Source organism: Engraulis encrasicolus, chromosome 7 (genome assembly GCF_034702125.1).
Source record: "Engraulis encrasicolus isolate BLACKSEA-1 chromosome 7, IST_EnEncr_1.0, whole genome shotgun sequence".
Taxonomy (NCBI): Eukaryota; Metazoa; Chordata; class Actinopteri; order Clupeiformes; family Engraulidae; genus Engraulis; species Engraulis encrasicolus.
Window position 1 is genome coordinate 9,430,966 of NC_085863.1, and position 20,907 is coordinate 9,451,872.

A 20,907-nucleotide genomic window follows, 5' to 3' on the forward strand; every position below is an offset into this window, starting at 1 on the left:
CATGATGAGGCAACACAAGTAGTCAGATACTGAGCAACAATTTATTGGCTGTTTTCTGTATCAGTCTGGATCAGGGTTGCAATGCTAATGAAGTACTCTTATTTAATTTAACATTCATTTGCTCCCGAAATATCCACGGAAGTAATTGAAACTTAAAAAAATTGCCGCATCGATTCTGGAACTTGCCGCATTGAATTGGATCGTCCCTGCCCCGCATTGGATTGGATCGCAGAATCGATCATTGTTGACACCACTAATACATACATGCATTCAAAATGTAAATTTTGCCAATGGGAGTGTGAAAATTGATGGTGGTGATATTTATATGAAAGAGGAAAATTTCTGGGGAAAAAACATTCATCTTTAAACACTTCTCTAAATATTTTATACTCTGGACATTATCTTGAGTCTCCCTGCCATTGGGATGTGTGATTACTCTGTGGTTGCTTGACAAACTTTGGTGGATAAGGACCTTAAAACCACGAGCGCCCTGTGTCCCGGTCCTGGACATGTGATTGTGTGATTAATTAGCGTTAGTGTGGAAATTGAAGTTGTTGTTGTTTGTTTTTGCTGACAGGCAGGCCTGGATGGCTGAGCAGGAGAGGCATGTGTTGCTAAAGGGTCTCGCAGCACATGCAGCGGAATGACTCAGGGACCCACGCGCTGTAGGACACACCTACCAGTACTTCTCATGCTCGCTGGCTATGGTGAGTATATACTTACAGGTATTTGCTTAATCAGGGGTTCCCAAACATTATCATGAGTCATGACAAGGCCCCCCATATACTGGTAGATTCCAGCTAAGACCCCCCCTTACATACAGTAGATCATACCACACTATTTTTTTCTGTGCACTCCCTTTCACAACCTTTGTGTCAGTGCCCCATTGGGATATATATTTACATGACATTACATAACATTGCATTTGGCACACTTTTTCTTAACCAAAGCGACTTACAATCGAGGACATAATCATAGCCACAGGCACGTGCACAGCATAGTTGCCCACGGTGCCCGAGCAACGGCCCTTTTGCCCACATTGGCTGATATTGCCCTTCCAAGGGAGGGGAAAATAATATGGCAATTATAATTTCATATTTCAATATCATTTGATTTCTTTATAATTCATAATTTTGATTGAAGTTTTGTACAATAAAGACTTAAGTCAGTCATACAAATTCATCAGACCCGTCGAGAATGGGCACGAGCGATGTGATGTAGGCCTACGCAACAACTCCGGTGGGGAGGGAGAAGGCACGCGACAGGCGCTTGAGCGCCTATAAGAGACACGAAAGATTTTGAAGATGCCTGGGTGTCGGCTAGAGCCCTACACACAGTCTACATATTAGGGTACAAAATATGCTCACAATCAACCTCTCTAATACAATGTTGAGTTTAGAACTTTTAGTTATCATACATCTGACAGCCAGCCAGCGCCACGTTTAGGTAGCAAAAAAAACCCGACAGCCAGCTATGCCTCGGAAAAATAGGCTAAGATTTCATGTTTCAACTGATTTGCTTTGCAATTCGTATTTTTGATTGAAGCTTCCTAAATTAAGTTTTCAAATTCAGATTCACCTGCACCTCGAGAGATAGGCAAAGGGAGGGACAGCATGCGCGCTGCGGGGGGGCACGCACAGCTCTACATGGGAGGGAGGGGGGAGCAAGCATGCATGCGACCAGGGCAGAGACGCAAAATATGTCGAAGATGTCGTGGGAGTAGAGCGACTGCCCTGACGGCCTGAGGTGAGCTGGAAACATAGCAGACTACACAGTATTAAACTACATGATCACAATTAATGTCTCTTAAAGCCGATCTCGAGTTTAGGACGTTTATCCTAAATAATCTGACAGCCGGTGTGCCACGTTCAGATATTGGGGGAATACGACAGCCAGCTTGCTTGCAGTCAACGTTTTACATGGCTCAGGTTGTTTTGTGGAAGGCTAACCCAACTAAGAAACATGCAGATGACATGTCGTTTTATCAAGCAAGAGAGAACTTAAGGGGGTAGGCTAGCTAAAGGAAGCACATCTCTGCAGAGTTGGCTGCGAAAAAATGAACAGGTGCAGGTGAGGCAGAGAATCTTTTTCAGGATTGTAGAGGTTTGATCTTGGTGAGACCGCTAGGAAAGTGCTTTTTCTTACGCTGATATATTCTCCGACCCAAAGATACTGTATCCACTGTCAATGTCCATGTAATTGAAATAAATCCACTCCACATGATAACTGACGTTTACTGTTCTTCTCAAGACATAGGCCTACAAAATGTGCATGAACTAACTAAAATATCTGTAATGACAGTAAAAGGTTATAAAGTCTGCGAGAAGCTCGGAGCTTCAGAGCAACAGATAAGAACTGGTCGCTCCCACGCCACGGTTCTTTGCGATCTGAAATGAAAGCCGGCTCGTCAATTCTTAAAGCGACAGTACACATTTTTAATATAGGCTACAAAAGACCCAACAAATGACCTAAACCTGTGAATTCATATTGTTTTAGCTTTCCTATATAATATTCATCATTTTAATCATGGAATATGCCTATTAATGAAATTTCAAATTCAAATTAAATGATCTTTTTAACCATTTTTAAACTATTTCTATTTATTATAACTTAAAGTCTACTTTTGCTGCTACAAGGATTATAAAGATGACAGTGGGTTAATTGATTAAGCATCCTCATATTTAGCCTATTAATTTACTCATCATTTCATTTCATTTAAGATGAGGATTACTCAGAGCCACAGACCTCTGCACATAGGGCAGGTAGGCATAAGACTGATCATCTCTGTGACTGATACTGATACAGGTTTAAAAACTAGCAAGGCTTTTTCTCATAATTTCATTTAATTTAGGGGCAGCCACATACCACACATGAGGAAATGTGGATCAGGAAACATTTAGGGCAGGTGGGCATAAGGCTGATCATCTCTGATATGATTAATAGGTAGGCCTACATGTTTAAAAACTAGCATGTTATATCATATGGTACGCATATTCAAGATACTATACAATAAAATAATATTAATAATTATGACAATAATATACTACTTCTACTACTACTACTAAAAATAATAATACCCATGCAGTTTCCTAAAAATTCTGAAGGCCGCTCATTGTTGATGTTTTTTTTTTGGGGGGGGGGGGGGGGTTGCCCTTTCTTCAGGTTTGAGCAACTGCCCTTTGAGATTCCTGTGCACGTCCCTGCATAGCCAACGTAAGTAGCAGATACAAAGTGCACAGCATACAGAACAACAAATGCAGATGCTAAGTAGGGTTTTTATAAGTGCATTAGCATAAGGTTAAGAAGCCTAGTAAACATACATATCATGCCATTGAGTCTGGCCTGAGACTGGGGCAGCTCAATCATCAGAGTAGTAGTAGTCACAAAAGAGAAGAGTCTTTACTTTCTTCTTGAAGGTTAAGAGAGATTTGCTTAGTCTTGCTGCCTCTGGAAGATTGTTCCACCACTGGGGAACAATACTGATAATAGAACTGATGCTAAATATTTTCATCCAACTAGCTTCGGACCCCCTAGCACCCGCTTGTGGCCACCCAGGGGTCCCTGCCCCCCATTTGGAAAACCACTGTACTAAATGACCTACCAGTCTTCCTCACACTAGGACAGAGGACCTACCAGACAGGCCACCTCTTGTTAGTGGAGTATAGTGAGGGTGCCGATTTGCAGGGTTGCAGGGTTGCAGGTTCGAATCCAACCTGCACCTCTCCCTACGGCAGGGATGTCAAACTCTGGCCTGGGGACCAAACCTTGCATTTTATTTGGCCCATGCGATAATTCCAAATGCATATTACAGTTGACCCACGTTACGTACACCATTAATAACATAACATTTTGTGCATCACAGGAATGATGAGTGGGCCCAGGTCAGTGATCGCAGAAGTGCAGAAGCAGTTGTGATACCTCCCCCTTACTATGGTAGTTTAAACATGCCTACACATATTCTGTTGTATACAGTAACTGTATCAGTATCAGTATCTGTATACAACAGAATATGGGTGTAGGCATGTTTAAACTGCCATATAGTATTGGGAATTATTATATTGAGAGTGGGGGCTGGGAGGCTGCTAGGGGGTGCTAGATGTACACACTAAGAACATTATTATGGAAATCCCTGGTCCTGAACCTTACCATCTCCTTAGTTCTGCTGTAGTACCAGAGAGAGTAGAGAGAGAGAAAGGTTCCATTGGCCCATTGTTTCCGGGTTCTATTATTGCAAGGGGGAGGGGTGGAAAATCCCCCTTTAGGCAGACCTAGGCAGACCGGAACCTGGAGGAGTATTATGACACGCCCCTTTAGGCAGAACCTGGTCATGTTAGGTCCCCATAGCAACCAATTACATTGGCATATCTCTATATACTTAAAAAATCTCTGGTTGTACCAAGGACTGATAACTGCACAGGCCTCCCTGGCCCGGGCCGAAGAGCCAAGGGGGCCCTGAATCCCAAGCCACCCCACTATATAAAAACACTTCATTTATTGATGTATATTTGTGTTTTCATCATTATATTAAAAATACACTTAAAACTACTGTGTTTTTCACATTTTCTCAGGGGAGAAACCCCTCTACCCCCAAAAACCAAGTTTCCATAAACATCTTGGTCTTAGTTGAATCTTTTGGAACCTTGTGATGGAATGGAATGGAGGGGGGCCCTTTCTTGTTGTCTGGCCCAGGGGCCCATTGAGTCATAATCAGTTCCTGAGTAGTATAGTCAGAGATTCTTTAAGTATAGAGAGATATGCCAACCTAATAGGTTTCTATGGGCAACTAATGTGACCAGGTTCCGGTCTGCCTAAAAGGGCTTGTCATAATGCTCCTGGCATGGAATCGAATAGTCCTTAGGTCTGCCTAGGTCTGCTTAAAGGGGGATCCCCCCCCCCCCCTTGCAATAATAGAACCCGGAAACAATGGGCCAATGGAACCTCTCTCTCTCTACTCTCTCCGGTATAATAGTACAGTAGCACAGCAAGGGTGAAAGAGGGGAAGCTGTAGCAGGGTGAGGCTTTAACGTCCATCCTGTATGTGTACTCTTTTTTTCAGGAAGTGACCTATACACCGCGGCATTCGTGATCACAATACAAAGGACTAGCAATTGGGTGGGTGGAGATTGGGGTCACAATAGAAACTAGCGCTACATAGTAGGCGGAGAATATTTTTTTAAACATCACAAGAATCACTGAGAGGAGATGGGGGGGGGAAAACAGTCAGAGGTCATCTTGATAACTAACGTGCCTTTGATGTTTTCTCTTTTTGGTGTGTTCCGCCTCAGCAATGGCTGGTCTCCAGTTGTGGCCCTCAGTTCACGTGGCCCTCAGCAACGCCAGTGTGTTTGTGAACTACTACACAGATGGCAACGGAACGGAGCACAACCTCACCCTGTCTCTGGTGGACGTCGGTAGCAATGCTACCCTCTTAACCAGGTACAGTGCCTTCCCAACTAGCCCTTTTCACAGTGACACCGTTTGGAAGCAAAGCAAGCTAAATGACTATTAATTTGAGGGATTTTGTACACACAGAAAAAGTTGTGTCTAATCTATGTATATGTCTTTGACACTCACAGACATACTTATTACTTAAAAAACCTAATTAATCAGGAGTGCTATAGTGCAGTGTTTCTCAACAGGGGTGCCGGGGCACCCTGGGGTGCCGCGGGCCCCCCTCAGGGGTGCCGCGGAAACGTGGCTGATAAACAAATTATGTAATATAATACATATTTGTCTAAATTGATAAGTAGATGCTAGTCAGTGGAATCGTTCATCTGCCATTTACGCACAATAAAGTAAATATAGGTCACCCCAGTCAGCTGCAACTTCGAACATAGGTTGTGTGACGTCTCCAAATGTGTTACTTTTCTAAGCTTTTGTGGTATCGGATGCGATGCCATGTTACGACTTGTTGGTTTGGGGTGCCTTGAAATTTTTCATGAATTGAAAGGGTGCCTCGCCTAAAAAAAGGTTGAGAAACATATAGTGCAACACGCTAATGCCTTAAATGCCTTACCTAGATTAGTCTATGTCTGTATGGGAAAGCAAGAAATGTAATTTCAAATTCTTTGTATGACCAGTGCATGTAAAGAAATTGACAATAAAACCTACTTGACTTGACTTGACTAAATGGGCCCAGGTTCAAATCCGCACTGGGGCCCTAACCCATCTCTGTCCTACTTGTCCTATCCAATTAATTGTGTGTGTGTGTGTGTGTGTGTGTGTGTGCGCGCGTGTGTGTGTGTGTGTGTGTGTGTGTGTGTGTGTGTGTGTGTGTGTGTGTGTGTGTGTGTGTGTGTGTGTGTGTGTGTGTGTGATTTAATATGTACTTCATTTTTACAGTGTTTATGTTCTGGAACCCTGTTTTGAATTTGGCAAAATGTTGTCATTGTAAATAATGAATTAATATGTAATTGAAAAGTACTTCATACTGTTGCATGCAAGTCATAACTTGCCAGCACTGTTGACCAGGTACCCAGGGCCGCTGACAGCTTTAGCCGGGCCCGGACAAAGTCATCTAAAAGGGCCCCCCATCCAATACGAGCCATTTACGAGGACCCAATTCTGGGCTCCACTTCTCCCTGGGCCCGGGACAACTGACCTCTTTGTCTCCCTGCAGGTACCTCCCGAGGCACCAGGCGGAGGGCAAGCTGGAGTTCGACTGCTCCTGCTTCCTCTACGCTGGAAGCTTCCGCTTCCTGCTGGTGCAGAGCAGCAGCAACCAGAGCAGCGACACACAGTGGTGGAGCACAGTACTGCAGGTACTGACCTATCATCTCCTGCATCACTAGCTTTGCCTTAAAGGGCCCTTTTCACACAATGTCAAACACCTTTGAACACTGAGCATGTCAATGCACTTGAAGCGGTTCAATTTGGATCCAGTGGCATAGAACAGGGCTTCCCAAACTTCAATGCCCCCTATAGATAGATTTTGTAGAGAAAGTTCGCTCAACTCCGAAATGTTTCTTACAAGGTCTTCGGGTGCGAGCAAACAGCGAAAAAAAGACGCTGAAGAAGGCTTAGGCCGAAACGTCTGTCTGCCATGCTAACCCAGTATTAAAACTGCAAGAAACTGATCCGGGAGTGCGGCTTTTTTACTATACATGACCCTATAGATAGATTTCAGGCAAGGCCCCCCTTACATGGACTGTGCCACTCTGACTGTTTTCAGGCCGACCAGAACGGTGCCGGTGCACGCACCAATTAGGTTTGGCACTAAATCCAACCAGCTTTTTCGGTTCGCAAATGCTAAGATCCGTTGCATGTACATGCCAGCCGGTTCGATTAGGTGCGGGAACGGGCACTGGCACGGTTCTCAGTCAGCCTGAATGCACCAACTGTGCACTGTACCCCCTTACACAACCATAGTCTAGGTCTGTGAGTAACTGCCCCACTGGGATATATAAAATAACGATAATACAGTAGTACTGATGTTCAAATATGTATATTTAGTCTATGTTGGTGTACCTTATTTATTCAGTTTATTAAATTATTCACCCTGTTGAGCTATGCTTTTCCTGCCAACCTGCTGAGGCACCCTTTCATGGCGTCCAGGGGGTCCCTGGCCCCCACTTTGAACACCACTGGCAGACATATGCATCAGATGCCACTTTATTTGGCCTCATTTATCCTGCTGCCCATAAAATGGAACTCCTCTGATATTACACTGAAAAGGGACAACTTTGCTTTTTTTACAGTAGCTTCTTCCTTTTGTGAACCTTTTTTTTAAAAAATATATTTTTTTAGGGGCTTTTATGCCTTTATTTGACAGGACAGTCAAAGTTGGTGACAGGAAGCGAATGGGACGGAGAGACAGGGGAGGATCGGGAAATGACCCCGGCCGGACTCGATCCGGGGTCCCCGTGGGTGGGCATGCAAGCCCAAATGTGGGGGGCTTAGCGCGCTGCGCCACAGCGAACCCCCCCCCCCCCCCCCCCCCCCCCCCCCCCCCCCCCCCCCCCCCCCCCCTTGTGAACCATTTTAACCTAAGTACTGTACCTATACAGTATACACGCCAGTTTTGTACCCCAGTTGTATAACTGTAATGTCTGAAGCAGAAGTGTAAATTCATTAATTCATTCTAGGGATGGAAATTATCGATTAATTCATGAATTGTTAGTTAACTGATCTTACCGATCGATTTAAGATTAACTGATGAGTGGCGTTTTTTTCTCCAAATCAATATTTCCCAAAAAACCTGATTTAATCTATACATTAAAATAAAAATGTGATTGAAATGTTCCCACTCTTCACACCCCGTTTGACGATTAATCGTTGAATTATTGACATCCCTAACTCATTGATTCATGCAGGTCAGTTGGCCCACCTTCCACATCTCTGTGGAGCGCGCCAGCAACCGCTCCTCCAGCTCCTTCCAGATCGGCGTGTCCACCAGCGAGCACTTCCACGCCTGCACCCTAGAGGGCGCCGCTCGCCTGCTGCTGGAGGTCACCTACCTGGAGCACAACCAGATTGGCAGGAACAACATCAACAAGGTGATAATCCATCTTCTCTACACAAACTTACAGTATCTACACTAGGGATGGGACTTGAATGGGACTCGAATTTTGGAGAATCTTCACTGATTTCACATGCTTTTAATAGTATGCATATGCATGTGACAAACACAACTCCTTATCTCTTTTTGTCCTTGTCAGGTGCGGGCGCAGACGGAGCACGAGCTGACGGTGGTGCCGAGGTCGCAGCGTGTGGAGCTGGCCTGCGTCTTCCCCTTCTCGGAGCATGACTTCATCCGCGTGGCCCTGAAGTCGCCTCAGGCCTCTGAGGAGATCAAGACCTCCGTGCCCCTCTACCTGTCTCGCATCTTCCCTTACAAGCTGCTGGTGGACGGCAGCAGCAGTACCCTGCGGGGCGGCTGCAAGGGGGCCGTGACCGTGCGCCTGGTGCCCCCTCCCTGCGCCTTCACCAATGGGAAAGTGCTCCTGTACCGCGGAGGTGGGGCGCCGCCACGGCTTCCAGATGTTTCCGGATCGTCTCCGGGCAGCGCTGCGGCGGGGTCCTCCTCTGGCCCCGAAGAGGCGGCCTCGTCACCGTCGCTGGCACACCTGGCCTACAGGTGGCTGACGCACGGCGAGAACGAGACGGAGTTCAACTGCTCCGTCTTTGACCCCGGCGAGCACAAGTACTGCTTCCGCTTCGTCCTCAACTACAGTCGGTCTCCCAGCGCGGCACAGACCTGCACGGTGGTGCAGAGAATCACAGGTGGGAGTCTGTTGATAATTGTCACTGACTCTTGACAATGAATTAACTCCATTGAATTCAGAATAAAACTTCTGCTCTGAAAGCATGTAAACACTTCACAATTCAGAATTAAATGAAAGTGTGATTTCTGAATGATCAATTACAGTATACATTTGATACACTCTGTAAGTTTATTAATGTAGAAACATCTAAATAACTACTAGATAAAAACTAGTTTAAACTAGTTTAAAAGAACGACAAGACACATAGTTGTATCTGGATTTTACATGAGAGCCTTTTAGTGGGGTACCTAATGAATGCACGATACTGGCCTCTCTGTTCATGCATTATGACATGCAAGCACTGTACATGTGTACTATTCAGTCCATCGACCAGCACCTCTCTTCTACTTCTAATGGTGTCAGAAGTGGGATGACTGCTGTGAGGCCATCAGAACCGTACTCATTGTGTGTGAGCCTTAAAGGGGTATGCCACTATTTTGGGGCTTAATACAGTTAAAGTCGTTGGCCAGGGTTTATAAAGGTGGTGAAGTGTCTTATTTTTCACATGCTACATGCTACACGGATCCATTGACTTTCACTAGCTTAGCGACATACTCCCTCTTTTAACTTGTCTTAAAGCAAGACAACGCTTAACATGAAAAATAAGACACTTTACCAGCTTTATAAACCCCAGCCAAGGATTTTAACTGTATTAAGCCCCAAAATAGTGGCATACCCCTTTAAAGCCATGTGAGGAACCCACAGGATTGGCGACCCTGGTGCGAGAGAACCCAGGGATGGGTGAAGCATTGATGTTGGGGCACACTGGATGGGAGAAGCATGATAGGCAGTTGCGTGAGGGACACCTTGAATGTATGAAGCGTAAGGGTGCACTTCCTGAAGGGGAAGGCAGTGTGGATGTGTTCTGACTGTCACGCCAACAAGCCTGACTCTTTGGTGTAGCGTTGGTGTCAGAGCCTCAGTATGGCTCCCCAGAAGGTTTGCGTTTGAGACCCGGCGGGGAAACTCAATTCCCCTTCGCTACAACCTGCAATAACATATTTTAGCATTCTAATAATTTTAGCATTTTATTCATATTAGCCTAGAAATCTAGACACCCCTAGCGGCCGCAAATTGAATGCTGTACGGGTCTGGCTCGCCAGGCTAGGCTTATATTGGAAATACTGTAGAAATTAATATCCATACTCTGGACCACAGTGGAGAATCACTGGTCTAGAATAATTTCTCTTCTCCTCCTCCTCTTCCTCCTCCTCCTCCTCTTCCTCCTCCTCCTCCTCCTCCTCCTCCTCCTCCTCCTCCTCCTCTTTCTTCCTCTTTCCCACCCAGACACGTGGGCTCCCTGGCAGCCCTGGAGTGGTTGCAGTGTGACCTGCGGGGAGGGCGTGAGGGAGCGGACGCGCAAGTGTCTGGTGCCCTCCAGTGGTGGCGGCATGCAGTGCACCGGCCTGCTGAAGGAGCAGTCTCACTGCTCACTGGAGGACTGCAATGGTATGTGTTCATTCACCACCATAAGGTACTGGTTGGATTCCAATCTGCAGACTTCCGTCCTCCCTTGCTCGCTTGCCTGCTTGTGACCTCATGATGATGTCACTGACACTTGAAAAATAATTCAAAATCTTGCAAAATCACAATTCTAATGTAATTTTCTCATTTGCAATTGGAATGGTGAATGAAAAAAGTTGTTGCATCTAGGCTGACAGCAGGGAAACTGTATTGTTTTCTCCCCGGAGAAGGGGTCAGGAGGCGGGGCGAGGCCACAAGCACAAGTGGAGGACGGGAGTGTGCATATTGGAATGCACCCACTGTGTATATGGCAATGTGTCACGATCAAGGCTTTGAAGGGGTTCAGGGAATGAAAACGAAAAACAGAAACTTTTGCCATTATGTTCGGAACCGGAAACAAAACCAGAAACTTTACATTTTTTAATGTTCCAGAGAGCAGAAGAAAAGATAACCGTCTAATAAGTAAAGTAAAGTAAGTAAGTTTTATTTCTAAAGCACATTTAAAACAGTACAAAACTGACCAAAGTGCTGCACAGAGGCTGGTTAGAATAAAAATAGCAAGATAAATAAATAAAGAAAAACATATTAGTAGCACATAGCATTTCGGTTAATTCTGGTTAATTCTGGTTAATTCTGTGTACGGTGAGATTACCAATTCAGGTTTAGGCTTACTCCCTATTTAGTCCACTCAATCCATGGGAAGAGCCGGGAGAGGTTGACTACCAGAAAATCAAAAGGTCTGCAGTACTGTATTATTATAATCTTAAGACGTTTTTTTGGGGTGGAACCAAAAACCAAACAAAATCTGGTTCAAAGGCATGGTAAAGATACAATACACTATAATAATAAACACAAGCAGGTAATTGGAGTGCTTCTGGGTCTTCACCTTTTTTCCTTGGTGCTCATTAGTGTAGGGGCTCTCAAACTTGGTCCAGGAAGACAGATGCTGAGGCACTCAAGGTTGCAATTTTTTTTACTTTTTTAAATAAAAAAGTAAAAAAAATTGCAACCTTGAGTGCCTCAGCATCTGTCTTCCTGGACCAAACTATAATAATACCTGTCATGACTATGATAAGTATAATTGTCCAAATAATTGCTTCCATTACTCCCATTGAGAGTAAATAGAATGGAGGCCAAAATTCTATTTCATTGTTGAAGCCAAGTTGGAGCCAAGGTTGGACCCAAAAAGACCAAAAAATGGCCAAATCCCATTCATTCCTATGAGAGACATAAAACCCTGTATCTCCCTTAAATGCCACTCCAGGGGGATCATTTTTCGCTCAACTAGTAGGTCCCCTTGCTCTCCAACTTACCAGGGTGGTGCTTTTTTGTGGTGATGTTTTATTTTAGAGAGATATTAAAAGTTAAATTGACCAATGAGCATCAGAACATGGTTTGATTGACCGTTAGAAGTCTTGTTGTTGTCCAATCAGCACCTGCATTTGGCGTTGCTAAGGTGGAATGTGAGTTGGAATGTTCCCAAATCTGGCTTCAAAGCGTTGAATGGCAAATAGCGTTGATTTGGCGTCCATTATATTTACTGTCAATGATTACTCCGCTACAAAAACAAAGAGCAGTAACTACATATTTTTGTCAAGATTGAGTTTAGACTGAAAATGGTCTTCATCACTCCTCAGTTATCTTGGGATTCATTTTTATGGTCAACGGATTAATGCATTTTCATGTGCAGCTATGTACATCAATATGCATGGTCCTTATCAAATAACCCATTTTACACACAACACAGGCGATTCACAGTGCTTCACAACATAGTATGAAATATACAGTATGTGAATGCCAGTACAATGCAGGTTAGTGAATACTTGCATACAGTAGGTTCCACGTGAAACAAACATTAGTGTTATACGCGTAATAACAATTGGTGCAGATGCAGAGGTAGGGTTTGTTTTTTTTCTTTCAATTTCATTGTTCTTTGTAATTACTTTATTATACATTATTATTAGTATTATGTAAACTAAAATAAAAGTTATCTCTGTAGAAGTAGACAAAACTTAAAATTACAAAGTAGAAAAAGTGCATTTGCACAATAATCAATAATGTAATAAAATATGTAAACTAAAAATACATTTTTCTCTCATTCCTTTACATGTGGCCACAGTTCCTCTACCATCTGTAACACCCCCCCAAGATTCCGCTGTGTCTGACTCTGGTCTCCGCGGTAACCTGGTGGCCCTGGTGGGCATCTCGCTGTGCCTGGTGGTGATCGCGGCCACCGTGCTGGTCACCGTGTGGAGGAAGGGCTGCTGCTGCTGTGCCGGGGCCGCCAAGTGCAGCTCCATGCGCCGCCGCTCCAGCTCCATGCCCATGCACCACCACTCACCAGGTAGGCCTGGAAATAACAACCCATGCACCACTCACCAGGTAGGGGCTGGAAATAACAACCCATGCACCACTCACCAGGTAAAGAAGCCGATTGGAGCCAATTTGGGTCCCCTTAGGGGGGATTCTTTCTCTGCATTTATCCCATTTGGGCTAGTGAATCACATTGAAGTACACACACTAGTCCTTAGCAGTGGGCTGCCTGCTGAGCGGCGAGCAGTGTGGGGGTTAGGTGCTTCGCTCAAGGGCACTTCAGCCATGGTCCGGTCGGGCATTGAACCAGGAACCCTTTGGTTGCCAACCCAGTGCTCTAACCACTGAGCCACGACTGCCCACTAAGGGCTGGAAATAACAACCCATTTGTATCAATGCTATGCATCCATCCAACGGCTAGCGATTCAGTTAATCCCAGAGATTTTCTTGTGTCTTGTTTTCACTATTGTTTATCTTTGTACAGTGCCCTTGAGTGTTTTGAAAGGCGCTGATGAATAAAATGCTTCATTATTATTATTATCATTATTATTAATAATTATAATTATAATAATGATAATCATAACAATCGATTAGTCCTCAAGAGAATCGATTCATTGTTATTAATCGATAAATCGATATTTATTATCATTGCGCTCAGTTTTTCTGGCATTTTATTTTGCTCACGCAGTAATAATAATACTGTGAATAATGATGTTGCCTAAATAACATGCATGCAGATATTTCAGCGTTTGTTAATTTATTAGACACTTCGCACATAAGACAAGCCTGTAAGGTAAAACAGAAAAAAATGAATCTTTGATTTGAAATGAATCGTGAAGCATTGTTAAGTATTGTAAAATGATCAAATTGTTGGCCTAGGAAATGCATATCGAATCGAATTTTAGCCATGAAGGCTCTGATTTGCATATCCCTGTCACCAGGTGGCCGCAAAAACTCGGACGAGGCCTCCATCTGCGGCCACAGTCTGCAGAGGCCCAGCTTCTGTGACAGCCTGCAGTCTCCTCCTCCTGCCCCCCTCCAGAAGGTGTGTGTGTTAGCCTTGTTCCATGTGACTAAGGTGCTGTTTCCACGTAGCAGGATATTTTTTTAGCAGGGTATTTTTTTTCTCCTGCTACGTGGAAACGCAACATGTGGATAAAAAAAATCCTCCATTGTAAGACATGCGTTTCAGACCTCTAAACTGGATATTTTTTTCTCCTGCACCTGGATTTTTAAATATCTGCTACGTGGAAACGGAAGGCCAAAACCAATGCAAAACCAATACAAGCAGGAGAAAAAAATATCCACATATAAAAATATCCAGCTACGTGGAAACGGCACCTAAGAATACTAAGGGCCTCTGCACGGCGGTTCCAGCAGTACTGTGGGGCACTATCGGTTCCGACAATTATGGTCACCCCCACACACTGGCGCAGACGTGCTATAAACAATAAATGATACATTTCACCACAGCAGAGACTGGATAATCAATGGGCGACTCTGACAAAATAGAGATCTGCTGTAAATCCAGACATCTGGGTACATCGGCGCCAGTGTGCGGGGTTGTATTGAAAACCGTGGAATCAAATCAGTGGCTAAAACATGATTAAAAAAGCCAACATGTTTCGACCACACTGATCTTCATCAGGGCTTTGTTTTCGACAACAAAGCCCTGATGAAGACCAGTGTGGTCGAAGCATGTTGGCTTTTTAAATCGTGTTTTAGCCCTAAGACAATAAAGGCTTTTTAATGGACTTCCTCTTTTTCACCTGAAGTTGCCTGGATTTTTCCCTTTCTGAATTGAACTGCTCCCCTTCATCCAAGAGCACCCAACTAATATACTTAAAGAAGATACTGCGACTTTTCGAGCTACCAGCCATTTTGTGTTTTATTGGCAGAGCAGTGTTCTTGACTTTGTTGGAGCTGGTGTGCGGAGGCCCTAAGATATTGGGTTGTTTCCATTATCCTTACTCCCATCCTCCCTTGTGCATTAGGGTATTGGCAAAGGGTTCACGATTCGATGCGCATCACGATACACATGCCAGGATGCGATTCTATCACGATGCATTGCGATTCATGTACTACTGTGATGCATTGCGATATTTACTTCAGTAAATGTGTAAAATACAGCTTATTTGTCAGTTGCTGTGTAGCTTTCTTAAGTCAGTTCATTCTATTTAAGCATTCTATCATCTGGGAGAGAGCTTACATCACAACAGAAATATTACCTATTCTCTACTGAACAAAATAACCCGTGGCAAATCGAATTTTATTGTTATCAAATAATCAATTGTCATGAATCCATGCAGTATATTGAGAAAATAAGTATCACGATACCTTGTCATGAATCGATGCATTGTATCGTCAGAGCAAGTATCGCGATGCATCGATATGACGATTATTTTGCACACCCCTATTGTGCATGTAGCCTCAAGTTGACCGTTGTAAGACATTTGTGACAAAAGAGTCTCACAAAAGTGCAATTCAAAGGTCCTTTTCTCATTTGGAGTTCGGATAACGGAAAGAATCCTGTGTGTGTTTGTGCGTGTGTGTGTGTGTGTGTGTGCGCGCGCATGTGTGCGTGCAAGCTTGTGTGCGTGTGTGTGTGTGTGTGTGTTATCAATTCAATTCATTCTTTATTTCAGACCCAGGGGATCCATATCACATTTAAAAACAAAGCATCACAGCACAGTACATATCTTAAAAACAAAAAACAAACAAAAACCCAGAACAACATACAAAGAAAAAGAAGGGGAAAAAACAACAACAAAAAACATAGATATATCATAATTCTCAATTTATTGTCCCACATGCTCGCCAGTGATTCCACATATTTGAGAAGGTTCTCACAGAGCTAGATTAAGGGCTGGCCAGGGCAGCAACTAGGGTATTTTGTGATTCTTTTGTGATTTTGTGATGCCCTGCACATTAATTTATACATAAGATTTCACAGCACAGCTGCACAAGTAGGTACCCCAGCATTGACAAACATTTGTTACTCTTGTTCCGTGTGTTGATGAACATCAAAATGTGTGTGTGTGTGTGTGTGTGTGTGTGTGTGTGTGTGTGTGTGTGTGTGTGTGTGTGTGTGTGTGTGTGTGTGTGTGTGTGTGTGTGTGTGTGTGTGTGTGTGTGTGTGTGTGTGTGTGTTACCCATGATCCATGAGTCGATGAACACTGAGATCTTGTTTGTGTGTGTGTATGCGTATACATGTGTGCGCAATGTTACCCATGCTCCATGTTCCAATGACCATTGAGAACATGTCTGGCTTATCTTAGTTGTAATGCAGGGCTGATCGTTTTCAGGCTCTATGCCTGATTTCAGGCTTGACAGAGTTTGCAAAAATAAAAACATTCATAATAATTAGCCATTAGGTTATTCTTATCTCAGAGAGTGTTACAGGTTCAGGGTTTTCTTCTACTATCAGGCTAGTAATGTGTCAAAATAGGCCTACGTTACGTCACTATGCAGTATCTTGTCGTCGTCGTTAGAGCAGGGGAAAAGGTTCAGGCTCAGGGGTTTTTTTCACTATCACCCCTGGCAAAGGTGTAGGTTTGGCTCGAAAAGTGGTGGGGACATTTTTAATGGCAAATTGTCCGGATATGCTGTCTTTGCATTATATTTGTGAAACAGTAGTGGGAACAAGCTAGGTTTATCTGAAAAGTGGTATGTCATGTCCCCACCATCCCCCACTAAAATTACGCCCATGACCCCTGGTAATGTTTAATCCTGCTCCAGCACCCCCTCCAGCAGCAGCAGCAGCAGCAGCAGCAGTCGTCCCTGCCGTCTCCCATCTCCCCCAGCCAAGACCCGGAGCGCTTGTCCCCGTCCGGCCAGAAGATCCTGCCGCCCATCTTCGGCTACCGGCTGGCCCAGCTGCAGCTGAAGGAGATGAAGAAGCAGGGCCTGCGGGAGGCCACCAAGGTAGGGATGCAAACGATTAATCGATTAATCGACCAATGCATTCATCGATTCAAAAACATTAATCACAATTAATCGACAATTCAACTGACAAGAGACCCAGGTGAAGTGGGCACGTGAAGAGGGGTGTGAATAGTGGGAATATTTAAATCACCTTTGGATTAAAGAATTGAAATGGAATGAATTTAAACGTGGTATTTTATCTCAATTTTTAATTAAAAAAAAATTATATTTAGTAGTTTTTTTCCAAGAAATATTGAGATTTCGGGGGGAAATCGCTGCTTATCAATTAATCGTAAGTCGATCGATAAGACTAAGATCAACTAATGATTAATGAATGAATGGATAATTTGCATCCCTACACCAAGGTCTACCACGTCTCCCAGAGCCCCGTGGATGACACCCTGCTGGAGGCCGCCGTGGTGGCAGACGAGTCCACCCAGAGCGCGCTCAGCCACACGCTGCAGGACAGCACCACCGAGAGCCAGGACCTCGACTCCGACTTGAGTCGCTTCCGCATCCGGTCTCCGTTCCTCCTGGACACCAAGTCGTGGACGCCTGCAAACAACACCACCACCAACAACAACAACAAAGCGTCCTCCAGGACCCTCCCCGATCGTCTGGGCCCGAAATCCGACTTCCTGGTGGGCTCCCCGCCGACGGGCTTCAGCGCCCAGAAGAGAGAGAGGACGGCCGACTGGGTGGAGATGGTGGAGCGTTGCGGCGTGGGCGTCTCCAAGAACCCCAACTTCAGACGCACGGCCAGCTTCCACGAGACCAAGCTGCACCACCACCAGCCCAACAGCCAATCAGACTCCTGCTCACCCGCCGGACGCTCCTTCCGGGAGCGCAGCATGACTCAGGTGTGACACAGCAGCATGACACAGCCAGAGATTCTTAAAGTATAGAGATATCCCAATGTAATAGGTTTCTATGGGCACCTAACATGACCAGGTTCCGGTCTGCCTAAAGGGGCGTGTCATAATACTCCTCCAGGGCTGGAAAGGAACTAATTTAGTCAAGTAACTCAAGTTAACTATGAAATGCACAATAGTAAAAGCATCTGCTGGAAATGAAAGAAAATTACACAGGCTTCATCACATTTTCACTATTTCACATATTCTTGGATCAATGTGATGGATGATGGCTAGTGCAGAGAGAGAGAGAGATAGAGAGACAGAGAGAGACAGTTACAATTGTTTGTATTTTTTCCACCTCTGCTCAGGTGACCCCACGACAGATCCCCGAGGGTAGCTGCAGGACCCGTGCGGCCTGGGAGCAGCAGCAGCAGCAGCAGCAGCAGCCGGTGCCCTTGTGGGAGAGAGAGGCCGCTGCCCTGGGCAACCCCAGAACTCCATGTGACGCCACCGCCCTGGGCAACCCCAGAACTCCATGTGACGCCACCGCAGCAGACAGCAGGAGGCGGCCGTGGATAGAGGCATCGTCCTGTTTCCTCGACCTCAGGTGATTTATGTATTACTTTCATTATGTCTAACTGTTTAACTTAAACACTTAGGGTTTTCTTTTGCCTATGTTTCGACAACAACATCAGCTGTTTTTCTTAAAAGCACGTCACTCATCAACATCACAGTGACCCTCTGATGAAGACGGAAGCAACACCGTCGAAACATGTCAGGTAAAAGATAAAAACTTTTACATGTCTTAAGGCAAAAGAAAACCCTAAGTGCTCAGGTGATTTGTTTTACTATGCAGCGATATTGTACGCAGGATGTTTGATTTTTTTGGTATAATTTTACTTGAAGGGTTTATAAACATAATAAATTCTCTACAGCCAGCGAAATGAAATTTCGAATTTTGAAATCATTCTCAAAATGTTTTTAAAACTGACATACAAACATATATGGGCTACATGTATAGTTTGCTCTTTGCTGCCCACAGTTCCTCCTGCCCTAATGTTTGCATTCGGCTACTACATTCATCCTGTGTAATGAAAAATCTCTGCTGTAGTTTCCATACAAATCCATTTCAGCATTTTGACTGTGTAATTCTTGCAGGTCACCCACGGGGACGGGAGGCACGTCCAGAACCACCTCCCCCGGGACGGTAGGCAGCATCACCCGAGCAGCAGAGCCTGCGGTGGTGCTGGGAGAGAGGGGGCACAGAGGAGGAGGAGGAGGAGGAGGAGGAGGAGGAGGCGGGAAGGCTGGCCCCAGCATTGGCACACCGGGTCTGAGTCAGGGACCGAACCAGGTGGAGCAGAACCGCAGCGGCCGCAGGGGCCCGTCCCCAATCCACCGCACCATCCTGGCACGGAAGCTACGCAACAAAGCGAACGCAAACGCGAGTGCTAACAGTAACAGTAGCAATAACGGCACAGCAGCTGCTAACGCCGCGTACCATCGGCAGCGCAGCGCTACCTTCTCTGCTTCGGCGGAGGAGAGGAAGGAGCGCTGCCGCAGCCTGCCGCTGTCGGGCGACTACAGCACCATCAGCTCCCCCTACAGGCTGTCGGAGGTGGAGAAACGCATGATCGACCTGCCGGGCCACCTGGGCGAGGAACGGAGGGTGGGCCAGATGCAGGCGGAGGCGCCGTCGGGAGCACACAGGCATATGTGAAGAAGAGATTGGGATTTATGGCTCTTCTATGGGATCCGGAACATACTGGGTCGGTAATTTCAGAGAGCTGTTGATTCTTCAATGAATCAAAAAACGTTTTTTTAAAGCGGCTCTTTCAATGTTTGACTCCACCTCTAGGTCATTTTGGCCTCCTCCTTATGAAGACCAGTTCTGCATGTTTTCCCCAAATTAAAGTACTCACATGAAAGTCACATAATCACAGAAAAAAATTGCCCCCCTGAGTTGCCCAGCTGGGAATCGAACCTAGATCTTTTGTAGTAAACTACACCAAAAAGCCAGGCTCGTTGATTTGACAGTCAGAACTCGCCCACAACCCTAGTGATGGTCACTCCATCACAAGGACAACAAATTTTGATGACATTTTTGGAGTTGTTGGAAATGACAAAGAGAAGAAGTGATTAAATTTTGGTGGCGATCCTGCTCACAATCCGGATCCAAGAATTAAAAAAAAAGTTTCTTCACCATTGCGGGATAGTGCGAATTTTGACATTCCAGTTTCTAACTCCACAAAAAACAAGGCAGAAAGAAAAATTAGGGTGCAACATAGTCAAATATTCAATCAAACAGCTTCCTTGGCGAAGGTCTGCACTCTCTGAGTGCATTTCTAGTTTTTTATTGAAATTACTTGTTTTCATTATGAAAGACCTGCTGTAATTCATTACGTAAGACCTGTTCAACACTACAAACCCTGATTTGCATAATACTTATGCTTTTTTTGTACTGTTATTATTAGAAGGTTTGTTTTTTATACAAAAAAAAAACATTTGATTCGTTCTCTAACAGCTGCAGACCTGAAACTTATGATGATGAGTGTCATTTGTATTATGAAAATCAGCGAAAAACTGCATTTATATAATAATTCGGAGTAAACTACTGAAATGACCAGCTGGACCAAGTTCTCAGCCTTGGCAGTGAATCCTGGGCACTCACTAGGATTGCTTGAAGTAGAAAGCCTTCATTACGTAGATGTACTGTATGTATAGTATGTATATCATTTCCTTCAGTATTAATAGAGTATTCTACTATCAATTAAAATCAAACCATGCCATGCCATGGCATCCCCTTCAACAAATGCTCTCGTCGACCGCTGGCATGGACTATATCCAAGAGGAAGAGCACCAGAGGATTACTTATTTTTCTACATGCAAACTCATTTTAGGGCAGTCATGGGTAAGCAGTTAGGGCATCAGACTTGTGGGACATGTGGGACAATTCATTCGGAATTTGGAATCATTAGTACACCAACAGGAATTATTCAAAGCAGCTTTTTATATCTGTCTATTTTTGAACGCACTTATATTTTTCAGATTAGAACAATCTGGGAATATTCTTTGGGTGCAGACTAGA

The 20,907-nt window shown here is 44.7% G+C and overlaps 1 protein-coding gene across 1 annotated transcript; it reads left to right on the forward strand.

Moving 5' to 3' along the window:
* Window positions 1–588: 588 nt before the first annotated feature.
* Window positions 589–19,708, forward strand: LOC134452437 (thrombospondin type-1 domain-containing protein 1). The gene is made up of 12 exons (XM_063202832.1): window positions 589–707; window positions 5,286–5,436; window positions 6,620–6,761; window positions 8,313–8,495; window positions 8,658–9,222; window positions 10,551–10,712; window positions 12,847–13,071; window positions 13,982–14,085; window positions 16,780–16,965; window positions 17,331–17,825; window positions 18,188–18,426; window positions 18,978–19,708. The coding sequence occupies exons 1-12, from the start codon at window positions 644–646 to the stop codon at window positions 19,537–19,539; spliced, it is 3,078 nt and encodes a 1,025-aa protein (XP_063058902.1). The 5' UTR covers window positions 589–643; the 3' UTR covers window positions 19,540–19,708.
* The last annotated feature ends 1,199 nt before the right edge of the window (window positions 19,709–20,907 follow it).

Bases quoted from the DNA above. Each gene is read 5' to 3' on its own strand.
- LOC134452437 (XM_063202832.1), top strand. From the start codon at position 644: ATGACTCAGGGACCCACGCGCTGTAGGACACACCTACCAGTACTTCTC. The intron at 8,496-8,657 runs GTGATAATCCAT...TGTCCTTGTCAG, and splicing joins GCAGGAACAACATCAACAAG to GTGCGGGCGCAGACGGAGCA. The intron at 9,223-10,550 runs GTGGGAGTCTGT...TTTCCCACCCAG, and splicing joins GGTGGTGCAGAGAATCACAG to ACACGTGGGCTCCCTGGCAG.